The 18,432-nt window shown below is 39.3% G+C and overlaps 1 protein-coding gene across 1 annotated transcript in view; it reads right to left on the reverse strand.

The window, feature by feature from the left end:
• Positions 1 to 1,191: 1,191 nt before the first annotated feature.
• Positions 1,192 to 18,432, reverse strand: part of GIPC2 (GIPC PDZ domain containing family member 2) — a 92,951-nt gene continuing 75,710 nt past the window's right edge. Inside the window, exon 6 of the mRNA XM_030825142.1 lies at positions 1,192 to 4,077. Coding sequence (XP_030681002.1) covers positions 3,926 to 4,077 — 152 coding nt within the window. The 3' untranslated portion in view covers positions 1,192 to 3,925. The remainder of the gene's footprint in view (positions 4,078 to 18,432) is intronic.

An 18,432-nucleotide genomic window follows, 5' to 3' on the forward strand; every position in this document is an offset into this window, starting at 1 on the left:
CTATCAATATAAATATAGTAAACAATACACTTTAGAATGGTACCAAAATATAATTTACAATTTCACGTATTAAGAGTTTCTCAAATTTCAATCTCAAAAAAGTTTTTAAAGTTTAAGTAATGATTTTCATAAAAAAAGAAAAATCTCTTTTTCCCACAAAAAAAGAATGTTTTATCTGCATATAGTCAATACTATTGCATGGCACAGACAGTTCAAAACATTAAATATTGACTCAAAACCACTTTTAAGAAGTTTTTTCAAATTTCTCCTTTATGTTACTGCTTGAAAAATATCTATGGTTATACTTAAGTCTTACGAAGACTGTATCCAATTGAATTAAAGATGTCACATTCAATTTTCACACTCCTAGCAGATAATAACCATGAGTCATTTCTTAGAACTAGCTTTTCAGGTAATAGGGTAGGGACAGGCTGCACCATTTTGTACACTTCACAATTTTAGAAATATTTTATCACCATGACATGTGTAAGAACTTGTAATTACTTTATCTCCTTCAATCTGTGTCAAGAAGATAATAAATGTGCATTTTATACAGGGCACTAATACTTGGAACTGTGAGTTGAATAGCATCTCCTGTGTCTCTATTCACTAATACCTTGGGTAAAACACTTGACTGTCCTTCTAACCTAGTATCTCCACCAGAGTAATGTTATTGGTATCCATATATATTTAGATGTATCACAGAGCAAAAGGGCCATTATATGATCAATCTTTTACATCTTTGGTTGATAACTGTACTCTTTTTAGAAGAACCATTACGTTGAAAACCCCATTTTGCTACTATGCTAGACAGGCAATGATAATTGAAGGAGACCAGGGAGTCTCTAGAAGTAATGAAGGTCTAGCAATAAATAACACGAAACTGACCAGGCGCAGTGGCTCATGCTTGTAATCCCTTTGGGAGGCCAAGATGGGAAGACTGCTTGAGCCCAGGAGTTTGAAACCAGCCTGGGCAACATGGCAAAACCCCATCTCCACAAAAGTACAAAAATTAGCTGGACATGGTGGTGCACGTCTATAGTCCCAGCTCTTGAGAGGCTGAGGTGGGAGGATCACATGAGTCTGGGGAGGTGAAGGCTGCAGTGAGCCATGATCAAACCCCTGCACTCCCGCCTGGGCAACAGAGTGAGGCCCTGTCAGTAATAAACAAATAAATAACATGGGACTAAATAAAGTTTTACTTGGAATATGTATGTGTATTTGCTAAAGTTACAAGGGAAAATATTGCAAATTATACATCACTTGAAAAATTATCCCTCTTTAGTTAATTTTCAGTCACAATGTTGGATACAGCAGCTCCAAATAGAGGTTACCTGATTATTGCTTTTATAATTGAATTCTTAAAGAGTTTATATCATAATTATATAATTATATTTTTGAAACATCACAGAAACCCAACATGTACTGATTGGTAATCATCAGAGTATATACATCTGATTAGGACTCAGCTATGTTCAAGGCCTCATCGAGCCCAACATACAATTATCATTTGCATTTTCTGCCACAATCAAAGAAAACACATTGTGTGCTATTAGTTGCCATTGCAAGAAGGAAGATGCTGTTTTCAATAAAAGGAAATCAAGAACAAACAAAATAATCATCTTCCATTTAAAAAAAAAGCCTACAGAAAAGAGAAAAGGACAGGGTCCTAAAAACATCTAGTGATGCCAATAAAATGGAATGTTTTTTAAAAAGTGATTTGTCTCACTGAAGCTGCAGAAGGGTATCCCACACTTATATATTATGTGACTGCACTAAAAACAGACCCTTTTTGTGCACTGAGCGTTACAAAAAGGCAGAAGGCTCACAGATAGATGCAATTTCAGGTATGGGAATAAAATGACATAAAGAAACTGACCTTGTTATCAGTTTCACTATAGAGGTGAAAGATAAGGATATTTCAAGGAAAAACCTATTACAGGTAGTATATAGAGTACTTGGGCCCAGGTGAAGCCCAGGTAATGTGATGACAGTAATGATAATTGTCCACTGAATGCTAACAGGCAAGTATATATAGTTACAGCTGTACATGGATATCACAACCTTACACACAAATTCTAGAAAGATAATTGTGAAAATGACATTCCATAAATCACAGGGAATCAGCACCAAGTGTGTCTTTATGCATGCCCAAAAAGGAAGGAGAAACTGACATCTATCAATAATGAACAATGACTTATTTCAAATCTAATATCTAGTGCCGATAAATTTATTTTGTTGTTGTTGTTTAAACTAGAATGTTTCTATGGGCCTCCTAAGTCATCTTATGCCTAAAAATAGCAGCTCTTTTTTTGTGTCTTTCCAAGAGAGGTAATATTAAGAATTAATAGGTATTTCAGAACCTCCAAAACGAACTCACTAAACAAGTACCAACAAGTTACAACCTGAGCTGGATTTTATTTTTATATGATAAGCAAAAGCAATAAGACAATCCATATTCTATAAGCTACTTTTGTTACACATTAATGACTAAAACAGCTTCTGTGCAGATTTCAAATTAATCGGACAAAGAATATCAGCTTTATGGAATTAAACTCATTTGAAAAAGGAGTGGATGGCAGTAAAACAAAAGTTTTACCAGAAAACAAGAGTTATCTAAGCAATAATCCAGCAAGAAAAGAGAACTACTTCTGATTTCCTAGAATACATCCCTAACAGGTTATTATTTCTGATTACCATGGTAGCACACAGCATTTTTCATCTAACACTTCACAAAGATGCTTGGTCACCCCATGCTCTGCTGTATTAAACGATCTTTGTTGAAACCATTCATTTCCATTTCTCTTACACCTATAAAATGTCAAATAAGAGTAATAAGACAGTCATTTACCCTCAATTTTCTCTATAATGTAAGGTTTAGAGGAGTGTATTAGAACTCTAAAATAATAGACTAATATATTTTCTCAATTCTCCCTTCCTCCTTTCTTTCCACTGGAAGGAAATCTATTTCTGATAGCATCTCTTCTAAAGTTTAGGGAACTAAAAAGTGCTGCTGTTTAACCGAAAAAAAAAAAAAAAAAAAAAAAAAAAAAGTTCTAAAGCACAGTTATTTTGAGTAAATATCTTTCCAAAAACTCTACAAAAAAATATAAAATCTTCCCTGGAGTGCTTATAAAAGGTAACATAAAAGTAGCTATGAGTGAAAAAAAGAAATAATGTTTTAAGGACTGAAAAAAAAAAAAATCAAACGCAAGTAGTTCTACCCTACCCATCTCTTTTTTACCCTTCTTTTACACATGCAGAGACACACACACCAACCACAAGTTTTAAGAGCATGTATAAAGAAGCATACAAGAAAATCAATCTTTGTTTTACAAAGAGAGAAAGGTGGCCATAGAAATCAACACGCCACAGGAATCTTCCTTCCCTTACTCAGAGGATCAAAAAAAAAAAAAAAAAAAACAATGCTTCTAGACCAAACCAATAAGGGGCATAATTCACCTTTCATTTTCTGAACATATCGTGTTCAAACTAGGATAACACAGTGAAGATGCTATGAGGTAAATCATACTCTAATCCCAGTTTACGTTAAGATTTTGAAAAAAAAAAAAACTACAAAGCTATCGAAATCAACGATTTATATGTGAAAAACAAAGCATGGGTATTAATGGAAAAGAAAATCATCTATCTAGAAATACTCCTTAAAACTTACTTTTAAAAACCTTTTGAATGAATATTACAATTGATCCTTATTTAGATTATTTCTGTTAAGCATACTACATCAGCAACGTTAAAAAGTGCCCAGAAATCAAAATTACCAAAATTATATTTCAAAGAATATACTCCACACACATGAAATTAAACCAGAGTTAGTAAAGGTGTCCAAAAACAGATCTTATAGGACTTTTAAAAAAAGAGAAAAAAAAGAACGATGGGTCGTTTCTTCAGAGATGGAGTGTACACATCATAATCCTCTTCGTTTGGCATCACCAATGACTCCCCAAACATCAAAGACAAATTCGTCTGGGAACGCAAAGTCTCCAAGAGTTTCGTCAAGAGCCACAGCAAATTCATCTGGATTAACTTTGTCCTTTCCAGCTTCAAACATTGTGGTGGCTATCAAAAATAATATTTAAAAAATTAACAATAAATGAAATAGCATCAAAGGACTGAGAAAAATGGCAACAGGAAAATTACTTGCTAAAAGTAACATGCATAAATATATTTCAAGTGAAATGCAAAATTAAATGCAAATTAAAACAGTAAGATACCCTCTCTCACACACACACATCAAGGTGGCAAAGATACTTTTCAACAATGTGTCCACTGCACCCAGGTTTGCAGCTGCCACCCTTGCCCTCTACCCAACCTTGGAGCCCATCAGTTGGGAACCTCTAGCATTCCCATAGAACAAGATCCCCTGAAAGAAACCCTGTGGCTATGACTAACCCTAGCAGGAAACTAAAAAACACCCCTTCCCCAACCTCCTGAAAGTCACTACTCTTTCTCCCTCCTCCACCAGTCCCCCACTGCCAACTGAGATGGAGTCCAGTCCTCCCTACCCAAAGACAAAAAGACAAAGGATGACAGCTTGCACTGGAGCGTCAAGCTGGGGAGAAGCAGAGGAAGACATCTGTCCACCTGTGGAATCAAGGTACCTTTTCTGAGCCCCTCTCCAGTTTGGGATAGAATGTGAAAGTGGCGGCCGTGTTCAGTTTTTCTACTAAGTTGCCTAGGTTCCATATTCTATGTCTTGGAACCGGCATCTTCAGGAGTACTTAGGACTTGCCCCAGCTGCCTGGGAGCCCAGGAGGCTCAGTGGATTTCCACTCAGCACCCTAGAAGTGAGAGGTGACAGCGTGCTGGCAGCCCTCACAGCCCTCACTCACTCTCGGTGCCCCCTTGGCCTCGGCGCCCATTCTGGCCATGCTTGAGGAGCCCTTCAGCCCACCACTGCAACCTGGGAGCCCTTCTCTGGGCTGGCCGAGGCCAGAGCTGGCTCCTTCAGCTTGCCAGGAAGTGTGGAGGGAGAGGCGCGGGCGGGAACCAGGGCTGCACGCGGGCTTGCGGGCTAGCTAGAGCTCCAGATGGGCGTGGGCTTGGCGGGCCCCGCACTTGGAGCAGCCAGCCGGCCCCAGGCAGTGAGGGGCTTAGCACCTGGGCCAGCAGCTGCGGAGGATGCGCCGGGTCCCCCAGCAGTGGTGGCCCACTGACACTGCGCTCAATTTCTCGCCAGGCCTTAGCTGCCTTCCCGCAGGGCAGGGCTTGGGACCTGCAGCCCGCCATGCCTGAGCCTCCCCCACTGCTGCCATGGACTCCTGCGTGGTCCAAGCCTCCCCTACGAGCACTGCCCCCTGCTCCACGGCGCCCAGTCCCAGCGACCACCCAATGGCTGAGGAGTGCGGGTGCATGGCACAGGACTGGCAGGCAGCTCCACCTGCAACCCCGGTGCGGGATCCACTGGGTGAAGCCAGCTGGGCTCCTGAGTCTAGTGGGGACTTGGAGAACCTTTATGTCTAGTTAAGGGATTGTAAACACACCAATTAGCACCCTGTGTCTAGCTCGGGGTTTGTGGATGCATCAATCGGCACTCTGTATCTAGCTAATCTGGTGGGGACTTGGAGAATCTTTATGTCTAGCTAAGGGATTGTGAATACACCAATCGGCACTCTGTGTCTAGCTCAAGGTTTGTAAATGCACCAATCAGCACCCTGTCAAAACAGACCAATCGGCTCTCTGTAAAATGGACCAATCAGCAGGATGTGGGTGGGGCCAGATAAGAGAATAAAAGCAGGCTGCCCGAGCCAGCAGTGGCAACCCGCTCTGGTCCCCTTCCACCCTGTAGAAGCTTTGTTCTTTTGCTCTTTGCAATAAATCTTGCTGCTGCTCACTCTTTGGGTCCGCACTGCCTTTATGAGCTATAACACTCACTGCAAAGGTCTGCAGCTTCACTCCTGAGCCAGTGAGACCACGAACCCACCAGAAGGAAGAAACTCAGAACACATCCGAACATCAGAAGGAACAAACTCCGGACATGCCGCCTTTATGAGCTGTAACACTCACTACGAGGGTCCATGGCTTCATTGTTGAAGTCAGTGAGACCAAGAACCCACCAATTCCGGACACAGAAGCACCAGCAACCAGAAAGAGACCGTGTAAATGTGATGTGGGACTTGGGTGAAAAACCTCCATGTGAAAGAGAAACGCCAAAGGCCCAGGGAAAAGCTCCAGCATCTCCTTTCCTTCCAGGATAAGGATGAACTAATCCAAGTTTGTATGCCTTCTCTGAATGAGTCACAAGGTCTAGACAGATAAAAGCTATGCCTCTTCCCATCAGTTCAGTCCTAACACAAGGCAGGCTAGGAAGAAAGGGAGAGGTGTGGCCTATAGAAGGGCACCAGGATCAGAGCAGAAGTAGGGTGGGGGTGCAGTGAACTAGTAGAGGGATCAAACCTCTAGTAAGGTAAGGAGGGCTTCTATATGGCCAGGCAGCCTGGCGTGGGGTGGGAGAGCACAGATGTGGTGAGGAGGGCATGGGAATGGGGAGGGAGTACAGCAGCCACGGTGATGAGAGATTGGTTACACATGTGGGGATGGATCACATACATACATACATACACACACACATACATACAGAACAATAAGAATCAGGTTTGTCACTGCCGGAGAAGGATAAATAAGGAAAGGGAGAAAATAAGAATGAACCCTATGGAATTAGAATTGTAGATATCACTGGAAATATATATCTCCAATTGAGGTGTTATAAAAATATAGACATAAACACATACATGCACATGTATACACATTCCTCAGTCCTAGAAGCATGACACCCCAACAACAATGAGTACACAAAGCACCCAAATCTTGGTTCTTAAATACCATTCTCCATTAGAAAGACTAAGACTTCCTCAGAAAAATGGCAGATTCCAGGGCTGGAGCAGGCAAAGTGCAATATGAACCAAGAATATCTTGTACTAGAAAGTAAGAAAGTGTCACAAAATGATGGGAACATGTGAAAAGGATATAGATGTCAGAGTGCAAGAGTTCACACTGACCAAATCAGGGATAATTTAAACATCCAAATAAGTAATGATGGTAATATATTATAACTCCAGTGAATAAAACAGGAAGCCATGAATCCATAATACACAACTGACTGAAGAGATAGATTAAAGAAAAAATAAAGAAGCTGATTGATTCAAAAGGAACAGTATATTTACATAGTTTCAAAATGTCTCCCCACCAATACCTATCAATGAAACAGAATAATTTTACAGTGCAGAAGCCTAACAAACACCACCTTAAGTGATCAAAGCGAACATCCCTAAGAAAAAAATAAAAAACCTGTGCTTCCCCATAAGATGTAATGAAAAGAATACACAATCACATTTGTGACGTTCCTGCCAAAGAGGTGTAACCTGAGTGTACTTATGAAAAAAATATTAGACAAACCAACGTTGCGAACATTCTACAAAATAACTGGCTTGTACCCTCCAAAACATCAAGGTCATGAAAACTTAGTAAAGAACAAAGAACTATTCCAAATTGGCACAACATGATAAGTAAATGCAACATGTGATTTTGAACACATTCTTTTGCAATAACAGATATTAAGGAACTTGGTAAAACATACATAGAATATGAATATTAAATGGCAGTAATGTATCAATGTTAATTTCATGGTTTGGATGGTTATGGTTCAATAGGAGAATATCTTTGTTTTTAGGAAATACACACCAAAGTATTTGGGGGCAATGAGACATCATTAAGGTAACTTACTCTCAAATAGTTCAAGAGGAAAAAGTCTTTGTACTGTATTTGTATCTTTTCTGTAAATTTAAGATTGTTTCTATATATATAAAAGAATGGCAGTGAAGAAGAGAAATTGAATCTCTTCTCTTTATTATCATCACCTCTCTCTCCATCTTGCCCCAGATCTCAGCCATTACTCAAAGCCTTCTTCATTTACCATCAATCTGGAAGCAAACACTTCACAAAGGAGCTGGAACCTCTGCTCCAGCCCAAGGGTCCTGCCAAGTTACCCAGACTCTTCCAAAGCTCCCGAGTGTATTAAAACTTTTCTGTAATGATATGTCAAGGATGGCCAGGATATACTGAAGCAAACACTCAGACACACTGGTTTGACTTTGTAAGTTTGGCTTTTGAAAAAAGTTTGGCAACAAGTATCAAAAGCCGTAAAAGTGTTTGTATCCTTTGATCTACCTAGAATTTTTACTTCTGGAAATCTAGACGTCAAAAATAAAATTTTAAAAACAGAAAAGAATTTAGCATAAAGATGTACCTAACAGAATCCAAAAAAAAATTCTAAAATGTAGGGTCATTAAATTACCTCTGCTATGATGAAATATATTAGGTGAAATATTTTTAAATCATTTTAAATAATGTTTATAAATAATTCATAATAACTTAGGGAAATATTTTTATTCTAATATTTACTGAAAAAGCAGTACATATCTTTTTTATTATAATCACAACTATATTTTTATAAAAATATTTATATAGAATGACTAAATCAGGAGGCAGGTGATAAAGTAATTATAGTAAAATATTAACGGTAGAGTCTAGGTGACAGGTATATACAGAGGTATTCACTAAAAAGTCTTTCAACTGTCTATCTGTTTGAAAATTACCTTAGTAAAATATTGGGAGAAACCTCTATGAAGCCAATGGAAGAAAACTTAGCAAAACCTAGTACATAAATTCAAAGTAGAGAGAAAAAAATTTTTCAGTTAGCGCTGTGTTTGATGCAGTAAAACTATACCTGACTTGTAATATTTATTGTGTGCCCATAGGTATTAGCTGTATTTGGGAAATTATTTCCTAAGCCACTAAGGGATGCCTTAATGTCTGTAAGGAATGTTTCACTTCTTTCAACAGACAGTCATGGTACTATAGTTAAGAAAGGAAAAAAGCTGCCCTTAGAGTGCATTTTCACACCATCAGATAAGAAGCCAACTGCTCAGGGAAGCAGTGCCCTACAGTATTCTATCGGTCTTTCAAATAAGTCTGGAGGTTCTGTCTGTGTCTCTTCTCAGACTATCTTGCCTTGGAGATCTTATCCACAACCCCAGGTTAAGCATGACCATGGTGCAGAGAAGTCCCAAATTTTGCTTCCACCTCCAACTTCTTTCATGAGTTCCACACACTCATTTCTGAGTAACTGGTGGGCAATTCTTCCTAGGTGCTCCATTAGCATCTCAAACAACATGTCCAGAAACCAAATATCACTTTCCCTTCTAAAGAAACTGCTACTCTTTCTCTCGTTTCCACCACTATTTTTTTCTTCTCCCAGGTCTTCACCCTGTACACCAAACACTTGTCTCCCTTCATTCTACCTTTGCAAACTCTCTAATCCAATTCTTTCCATTTCATTCCCACTGCTGCCATGTTATTTCCTAATCTCCAAGTCCAGTCAGCAAACCATCCCACATAGGCACATTGGACTCCCTTTCCTAAAGTACGGCTTTGATCCCACTGGGTATTGAGACAAAAGGACCATGAAGCTCCTGTCCACCTCTGAGATTATCTGTCATTCCCATATACAAAAATATTCCTTCTGGGCATGGTGGCTCACGCCCACAATCCCAAGCTACTAGGGAGGCTGAGACAGGAAGATCACATGAGGCCAGAGGTTTGAGACCAGCCTGAGCAACACAGCAACATCTTGTCTCTTAAAATAATATGTTTAATTAAAAAAATAAAAAAAATGACAGTGCACATCTGTAGTTCCAGATACTCAGGAGGCTGAGGCAAGAGGATCACTTGAGCCCAAGAATCTGAGGCTACACTGAGCTATGATCATGCCACTTCACTCTAGGCTGCACAATGGAATGAGGGTCTGTCTCTTAAAAAATTTTTTTCAATAAATTTAAAACATATATTTGTGTATATATATTTTTAATGTCTGTATGTATGTGTGTACATACACACACACACACACACACACACAATCTTTTTTCCTTGTGTAACCAATGTTTATCTTTAAAACTAAATCCTAGTGGCAGTCTAAAGAACCCTTGGTTCTCACTACACTACGCTACATCAATGCTGTACCCTCATACCACTCAAACTACTACTCAAACTACTACTACTCAAACTGCTACTCAAACTACTACTCAAACTACTACTCAAACTACTACTCAAACTACTAAAACTACTACTACTCAAACTGCTACTCAAACTACTACTCAAACTACTACTACTCAAACTACTACTACTCAAACTGCTACTCAAACTACTACTCAAACTACTACTCAAACTACTACTACTCAAACTACTACTACTCAAACTACTACTACTCAAACTACTACTACTCAAACTACTACTCAAACTACTACTACTCAAACTACTGCTACCCTCTAACTACTCAAAATGCTGTCTTCGCTGCTTTCTGCCTTTGCCCAGGATAACCTCCTCCTAGGCACCAGCACCACCATCAAAATCCTTTCTCTCCTTCAAGGCTGTCTCCTCCATGAAATCCTTTGTCCACAGCTGGAAGATACATCTCCATTCTCTAAACCCTTCTGCCAGTGTTTTTCATGCTTAAATGCACAAACAAATCGCCTAGGATCTTGGCAAAATGCAGATTTGGGTTCAGTAGTTCTGCAGCCCTGAGATTCTGCATTTTCTACTCCCAGGCGATGCTGGTCCTCAGGCAACACTTTGAATAAAAAGGTCTTAGACTGCAAATTCAACATTGCTCTGCACTGACATTTATTTTTCTGTGTATTTTTTCTCTCCTACTAAAAGAATAAACTCCCAACAGATTTTGAGTAGCTTATTCAGTCTTTTATGCCCATAGTAACTAACTCAGTGTCTCATGCATAATAAATGCTAGTGAATGGGCGGTGCAAGAGGAGGGTTTGTAATTACACTTACATACTTTTTGCACAGGCACAGTTAGCATGCATTGGGGAAAGTGAAGTCCAGAACCCTGGTCTCATAGCCAGAATGTAAAAGAAGAGTAGCCAGAACGTAAAGGTGAAGTATTGCTGAAGTAGAACTCCAGTTCAGAATTTTGCTTACTCTACCATTTTAACTCTGTCGCATAGGCTTTACAGGTGGCATTTATTAAGACAACAACCTAAAGATTATAATGACATATGGGTAACACATGTTAAGGAAGAAAGCTAGCTGAGGAAGAAATAAAATGCATACAGATAAAGACATAAGAAAATGTACAGACCATTCAGAAACAGAAAATAACAGTATAGATGACACTCTTAAATGCTGGGGCAGACAATGACAAACACACACACACACACACACACACACACCCTTGGCTATAAGAGGGAAAAAGAAACAACTTGGTATATGGTTTTTTATACCTGAGGAAGCTCAGCAGCATTGTCTAGTGCACTAAGCCCGGGAACTCCATGTTGTAGATCTGACCTGCACTGACTTGCAATGTCTGCTTTGGGTTTCTAGTCACAAAAATGAAAGAAAATGCTGCTTCAAGATGCCCACAGTCTAACTTCACAGTCCAAAATGCATAATCTCGCTCATGCACTCATTCTGGCACAGCAGAAAAGTGAAGAAAAACCCCCACACTGGCTACTCAGGAGGCTGAGGCAGGAGAATGGAGTGAACCCGGGAGGCGGAGCTTGCAGTGAGCCGAGATTGCGCCACTGCACTCCAGCCTGGGCGACAGAGCGAGGCTCCGTCTCGAATAAAAAAAAAAAAAAGAAAAACCCCCACACTTAGTACTGCCCAGAGCTGCTGATACAGTCTAGTTATACAGCTCCACACGTTCTCCCTCTATTACCACTGCTGTTACAACTACTAATAATCATTAGTGATCATCACTAAGAATGATAATACCTACGCCCATTATTATTTATGATGTGATAGGAACTTTATGCAGATTATTTAATTTGATTCCTTGGCAACCCTATAAGATTATTTTTATTATGCCCCTTTTATAGATGTGAAAATTAGGATTCTAAGTTTAATAATTTGCCCAAGGGCCAAAGCTCCAAACTAATAAAATTAGGACTCATGCTCCCTGTGAATTCACTACTTTTGTGACTCTCAAAAGACATTTAACAAGTACTTACTCTTGGAGAGGTACTGTGGTAAGAGCTGGGATTAAAACTGAGTAAGATATGGTATCTGCCTTCAAGAAATACCTGATCTTGTAGAAGCAACAAAAAATGCCAATTAGACAGCTACATAATTGTGCTGGAAATACTGCATGTAATATAGTGCTCTATACATCTTTTTTTTTTTTTTTTTTTTTTGAGACGGAGTCTCGCTCTGTCGCCCAGGCTGGAGTGCAGTGGTGCAATCTTGCCTCACTGCAAGCTCCACCTCCCGGGTTCACGCCATTCTCTTGCCTCAGCCTCTCCGAGTAGCTGGGACTACAGGCACCCGCCACCACGCCCGGCTAATTTTTTGTATTTTTAGTAGAGACGGGGTTTCACCGTGGTCTCGATCTCCTGACCTCGTGATCCACCCGCCTCGGCCTCCCAAAGTGCTGGGATTACAAGCATGAGCCACCGCGCCCGGCTCTATACATCTTTTAAAAGCCAGTAATTTGCTATATGAATTCAAAAATGGAGCATGCAACTAAATATGTTATATATTTTTCCTAATGCATAAAAATTGCTTTTTTATTTCTCATCCTCAACTGGGTTTGGTAAACATAGCTTTTAAGACATCTTTACAGGAAAAGTAAATGGTAAAATTCACCCTTTTTGATAAAATATTATAGCTCTGATTTAAGACAAAAGCAAAAGAAACTTTAGCAAAATAAAACACTTTTTATAAAGGTACAGCATATTAACATAAGATAGCTACTAAGATTATTTTCGTCTGTTGATTATAATAAAATTGCAGTATACTGCATAAATAAACCTGAATGCAATCTGGCAAAAAATATTCCATTAAAAGAGTAGGATTTTCTTATAATATAATGTTTAGAAACACATGAGAAAAAAGAAAAAAAATAGATTTTAAAAAATAGTAAAAATTTTAACCTGTAATCCCTGCTATTTGGGAGGGTGATGCAGGGAGATTGCTTGAGTCCAGGATTTTGAGATCAGCCTGGGCAACATAGTAAGACCCCATCTCAAAAAGAATTTTTTTAATTGTGTAGAGAATTTTTTTACCACATATAGCAGCTAAGTGCTGACCTCTGGTGGCCGTTTTTATTACTGCCACTGAACCACATTTACATTATTATTAATGACAAACCTGTTTTGGTGATATAGATCAACATATAATTTCCATTAACTTTTTAAACACTTAAACAGAACTTTTAAATATAAAATATCACTTTATGGTTAAAAATCTTAGTATCAGTTTCAGAATTAAATCTTAGTTTTTAACTTATTAGGTGACTTTGGGCAAGTTATCAAACTCTGAATTTCAGTTTTCAAATCTATAAAATGGCAAATAGCAAGATTTAAAGATTAGTTATCATTATTGTTAGTTTAATCATAAAATATGCAACTATATCTCATTCGGTGGAAGGTCTTCAAGGCTTACTTTTCCTAAGACTATTTATAAATATCAATGCTTTTCAAACAACTCACAAGTCAAACAGCAAAAATGCAGTCAATGTAGAATGTTTTCTAACAAAAATTTCTAAAACTTCATTGGATTTATCTGAAAGGGATGACTTTCTACACTGTTCACTGTTTTGAATTCACTATAAAAAGAAAGTGATCTGGCCAGGCATGGTGGCTCATGCCTGTAATCCTAGCACTTTGGGAGGCCGAGGCAGGCAGATCACAAGGTCAGTAGTTCGAGACCAGCCTGGTCAACATAGTGAAACTTTTTGTACTAAAAGTACAAAAAATCAGCTGGGCATGGTGGCAGGCACCTATAATCCCAGCTACACAGCAGGCTGAGGCAGGAGAATCGCTTGAACCCAGGAGGCGGAGGTTGCAGTGAGCGAGATTGCGCCACTGCACTCCAGCCTGGGTGACAAAGCAAGACTCCATCTCAAAAAAAAAAAAAAAAAGAGAAAGAAAAAAAAACAGTGATCCTAGGAAGAAAGGAAGAAATGTAATTCTCACTATTAAAACACCATTATTGCATACTTTTTCAAGAGCTATAACAGACTTCCTATCTTCTCCAAAAGCAAAGTAGTAAAATTTTTAAAAAGAAAAGATGTTATAGAATAAATGACTTAGAAATAATCAATTTCTTTTCACACATCTCAGGATCTCAATAAATTTGAAATCCTAAAATTCTGAAGTTGCTTGGATGATCTCCAAACTCCTAAATTGGTATCATCAGAAAACATTATAATTCTATATACAATTTACACAGTTTCCTTAAACATTCAAGAAGAAACTTGTATGATACAACTTTCTACTGAGTTAGGTCAAGACTATATGAGGCCTTATAGGACTCAACGTCTTTTAGAACGTTTTTTGTTTTCATGGATAACATCTCAAGGTGACCTGTGTTGACACTGGTTGGTAGAAAAGTCATAGTTCACAACTTAACTTTACAATCAAATGAAGCACTTTCATCTTCAGGATTACTCTCTACAAAAATTCATTTAAATTGCCGGGCGCGGCGGCTCACGCGTGTAATCCCAGCACTTTGGGAGGCCAAGGCGGGCATATCACGAGGTCAGCAGATCAAGATCATCCTGACTAACATGGTGAAATCCCGCCTCTACTAAAAATACAAAAAATTAGCAGGGCATGGTGGCAGGCGCCTGTAGTCCCAGCTACTCGGGAGGCTAAGGCAGGAGAATGGCGTGAACCCAGGAGGAGGAGCTTGCAGTGAGCCGAGATCGCACCACTCCACTCCAGCCTGGGCAACAGAGCGAGACTCCGTCTCAAAAAAAAAAAAAAAAAATTCATTTAAATTATTTTCCATTTTCAAATAATAAAACCTCTTAATCCTTTTTTGAGGATAGCGTTCTAAGTCACATTGTTGCCATATTACTTTTTAAATTTTTAAAATATATACTTACATTAACAAATACAGGAAAATGTGATGTCAATGTAATTTGCATTAAGAATTAATATTTCTGAAAGCTAAGAAACACTGAGAATATTTATATAAGTAAATATATTTGTCTGTTAAGTCAGTATCACACTTGTGATTTACGTTTCATGCTAATCAGATCTGAATAATGAAAGAAATTCCTAATGTAACAATGGTTTACATTCTGCAAATAATTACTTTCTTACACTTTACCTCCCTAGGTAACTTATCACATTGCTAATCATGTGTAATGATAATGGCTTTTCATGTCAATTAGAGGAATTTCTTGCAGATGACTAATTCACTTTACAAAGAAATTCCTAGTGAATTTACAAAGAATTTGTAAGGAATGTTTAGTGCCCTGAATTTCCTTTTTTAAAGCTGCATTTTCTTTTTTTTTTATTTACTTATTTGTTTTTGTTTTTTTAGAAACAGGGTCTCGCTCTGTTGCCCAGTCTAAAGTGCAGTGGCACCATCCTAGCTCACTGCAGCTTCAAACTCTCGGACTCAAGCAATCCTCCTGCCTCAGACTCTCAAGTGGCTAGGACTTCAGGTGCACGCCACCATGCCTGGCTAATTTTTTTTTTTTTTACTAGAGACAGGGTCTCCTCTCACTATGTTGCCCAGGCTGGTCGATTTTAGGGTTAGGTTTAGGGCCTCGAGCCAAATACATATGCCTGTAAGCAATACTACATCATATCTCTGTTACTGTGTGTGAGCATAAATACACCTATGCATATGTGTGTATGTATATGTAAAAATTCATGTATGCATACATATATTTGCTTCCCTCCTATATGGCAAAATACCATTAAAGAATGGCCCACAGCCCAAGACTGTTGTATGAATAAACATTTCTATTCTAAATCTGATTTATGTACATGTTGATGCCTCTATTTATATGTTACATATTTCCTTATATGTCTAGAAGTATTCATGTTTATGTGTATGTTTGTCTTTATTCCTAGTTAAATCTTTTCCTAGGCCCTGTGTCTGTGATTCACTCCAGACCATAGCATGGATTCTATTGTTCCTTGAGAGCTGCAGTTTCAAAACCGGAGACTGAGGCTGGGCTCCGTGGCTCAACGCCTGAAATTCCAACACTTTGGGAGACCAAGGCAAGAGGATGGCTTGAGCCCAGGAGTTCAAGACCAGCCTAGGTAACACAGGTAGACCCCATCTCTACAAAAATTAAAATTAAAAAAATTAGCCAGGCAAAAGGATTGGAAAGAGAAGTTCTGAGACATTGGTTTTCAGCTTTAACTTCTTGTCCGCACAGAGGATAAAAGTATCCACATGAAAATTTTATATTTTTCTCTAAGGAGCAAGGAACAAACTACCAATGTTTTTAAGTTGCAGACAGCATCTGTACATCCAGCACAGAAATTTTATTTTAAGAGTTCACTCAGGGCTGGCAATGATGGCTCACACCTGTAATCTCTCCCTGCACTTTGACAGACAAGACAGGGGGATCACTTGAGCCTGAGCAACATAGCAAGACCCCATCTCTACCAAAAAAAAATTTTTTAAAGTAAAATAAAATGAACAGGTATGGAGGCACACACCTGTGGTCCTAGCTACATGTGAGGCTGAGGTAGGGGAAGTGCTTGGGCCCAGGAGACCAAGGCTGCAGTGAGCTATGATTGTGCCACTGCACTCCAGCCTGGGTGACAGAGTGAGATCCTGTCTCAAAAATTAAAGATAAATAAAAGTTCACATAGGCAAGAAAGAAAATAAGAATAGATTGCTAAATAAAATTTATAGGAGGTGATTGGTTTGGACTGAGCTCCTGTACTAGGCCTAACAGATCAAACCAAAATGGAGTTACTCATGCTGAAGTTCCACTCACTAAGCCAAACTAAGTTGTTTATCTGACCTTCCACGAAATCAGGAGAAAGAGAGGTAATAGCCAAATCCCCAAATGGGCCAGTTTTAGCTGGTGTGATAAGGAAATTCCCTCTGCTTTCACCTTTACAAAGAAAGTAACCTTGCAACGGGAACCCACTTTTTGTTGTTTCTGATTTCTTCAGCCATTTTCTGACTCTAAAGTCAACTTCCTCTGCGCAGCTCATCAGAGCACTCATTTCAAGGTGTTGCCTGATACTAGAGTTGCAAATAAAAGCCAATTAAGATTTTTAAGCTAAATTTGTTTCTGCTCAGCTCATCAGAGCACTCATTTTGAGGTGTTGCCTGATACTAGAGTTGCAAATAAAAGCCAATTGAGATTTTTAAGCTAAATTTATTTTGTCTTTTGGTAATTCTATAAGGAAAATGGAAAATGAGTGGAAGTAGAAAAGGATAAACGAGCTTCAAATACTCTACCTGGTAGCAGATAAACAAAATAGTCAAGTTCTTACCTTTAAAAAATGTAGAAAGTACCTGATTCAAATGCATACCTGTGGATGCATGCAGACATAAACCCCCACACTGGAGTGCACATTTACTCTCTTTTCTCTACCCAGCATGCAACTGCCCTACTTAGTGGAACATTTATCTTGCTTCTGCGTGGGAAGGGTCAGGCCTTTTTCACACTCTTGACCCTTGTATTTCAGGGTCACTCAGTTCCAGAGCGTTCAACCCAGGCCTAACCATCATCTTGGCCTCAGTGACTGGCTCACTTGAGCCAATCAGACCAACCAGAGACAATATTGGGCATTTTGCTTGAATGATTTGGAAGAGGTCCTCCCTCTTTCTCATTGTGCTTGATGCCACGAGGATGCAGAGGGTGGAGCAATAGCAGTCATTTTGGCCCCATGAGGGAGAGACTGAAGCTGCCAGGGGATACCACAGGGACCTGAAATGAAGCCACCACTGAGAGAAGAGAAGAGAAATCATACCCTGATGACAGCATGAGAACTTGGGATCCAGCCATTCTTTTTTTTTTTTTTTTAAGTGAATACTTACTTAAATTTTTTTTTTTATTAATTTTTTTTGCACACAAAAACAATAAACATTTTCTAAAAATACATACAAACAAAAAGATGCGTATCAAACATATTAGGAAGGTTACACATGGGAAGTCGGGGAATAGAAATGGGGGGTGGGAGTTAAAATAAATGAGAGAGGGACTTTATATGGATCAGTGATAATAACTCAATCCTCTATTTGACAAAGAAGAGGGAGAAGGAAGAGGAAGAAAAAGAAAGTGGGATAAAGGATCAGAAAGGGAGGAAAATAGAAAAAATTAGAGTATGACTCCAGGGTAGACCTGTTTTGTTGTCACTGGGTTGGTTGGTTTGTCTGTTGTATTTTTCATGTTTCGCCAAGTTGGCCAGACTGGTCTCGAACTCCTAGCCCGAAGTGATCAACTCGCCTCGCCCCCCAGAGTGCCGGGACCACAGGCGTGAGCCACCACGTCCAGCCCGCACATTGCTTCTGGCCTCCGTGGTAGACCTCCCAGACGGAGCAGCCAGGCAGAGGCGCTCCTCACTTCCCAGACGATGGGTGGCCGGGCAGAGGCGCTCCTCACTTCCCAGACGATGGGTGGCCGGGCAGAGGCGC

The sequence above is a fragment of the Nomascus leucogenys genome, chromosome 12, assembly GCF_006542625.1.
Source record: "Nomascus leucogenys isolate Asia chromosome 12, Asia_NLE_v1, whole genome shotgun sequence".
In the NCBI taxonomy this organism is placed as follows: domain Eukaryota; kingdom Metazoa; phylum Chordata; class Mammalia; order Primates; family Hylobatidae; genus Nomascus; species Nomascus leucogenys.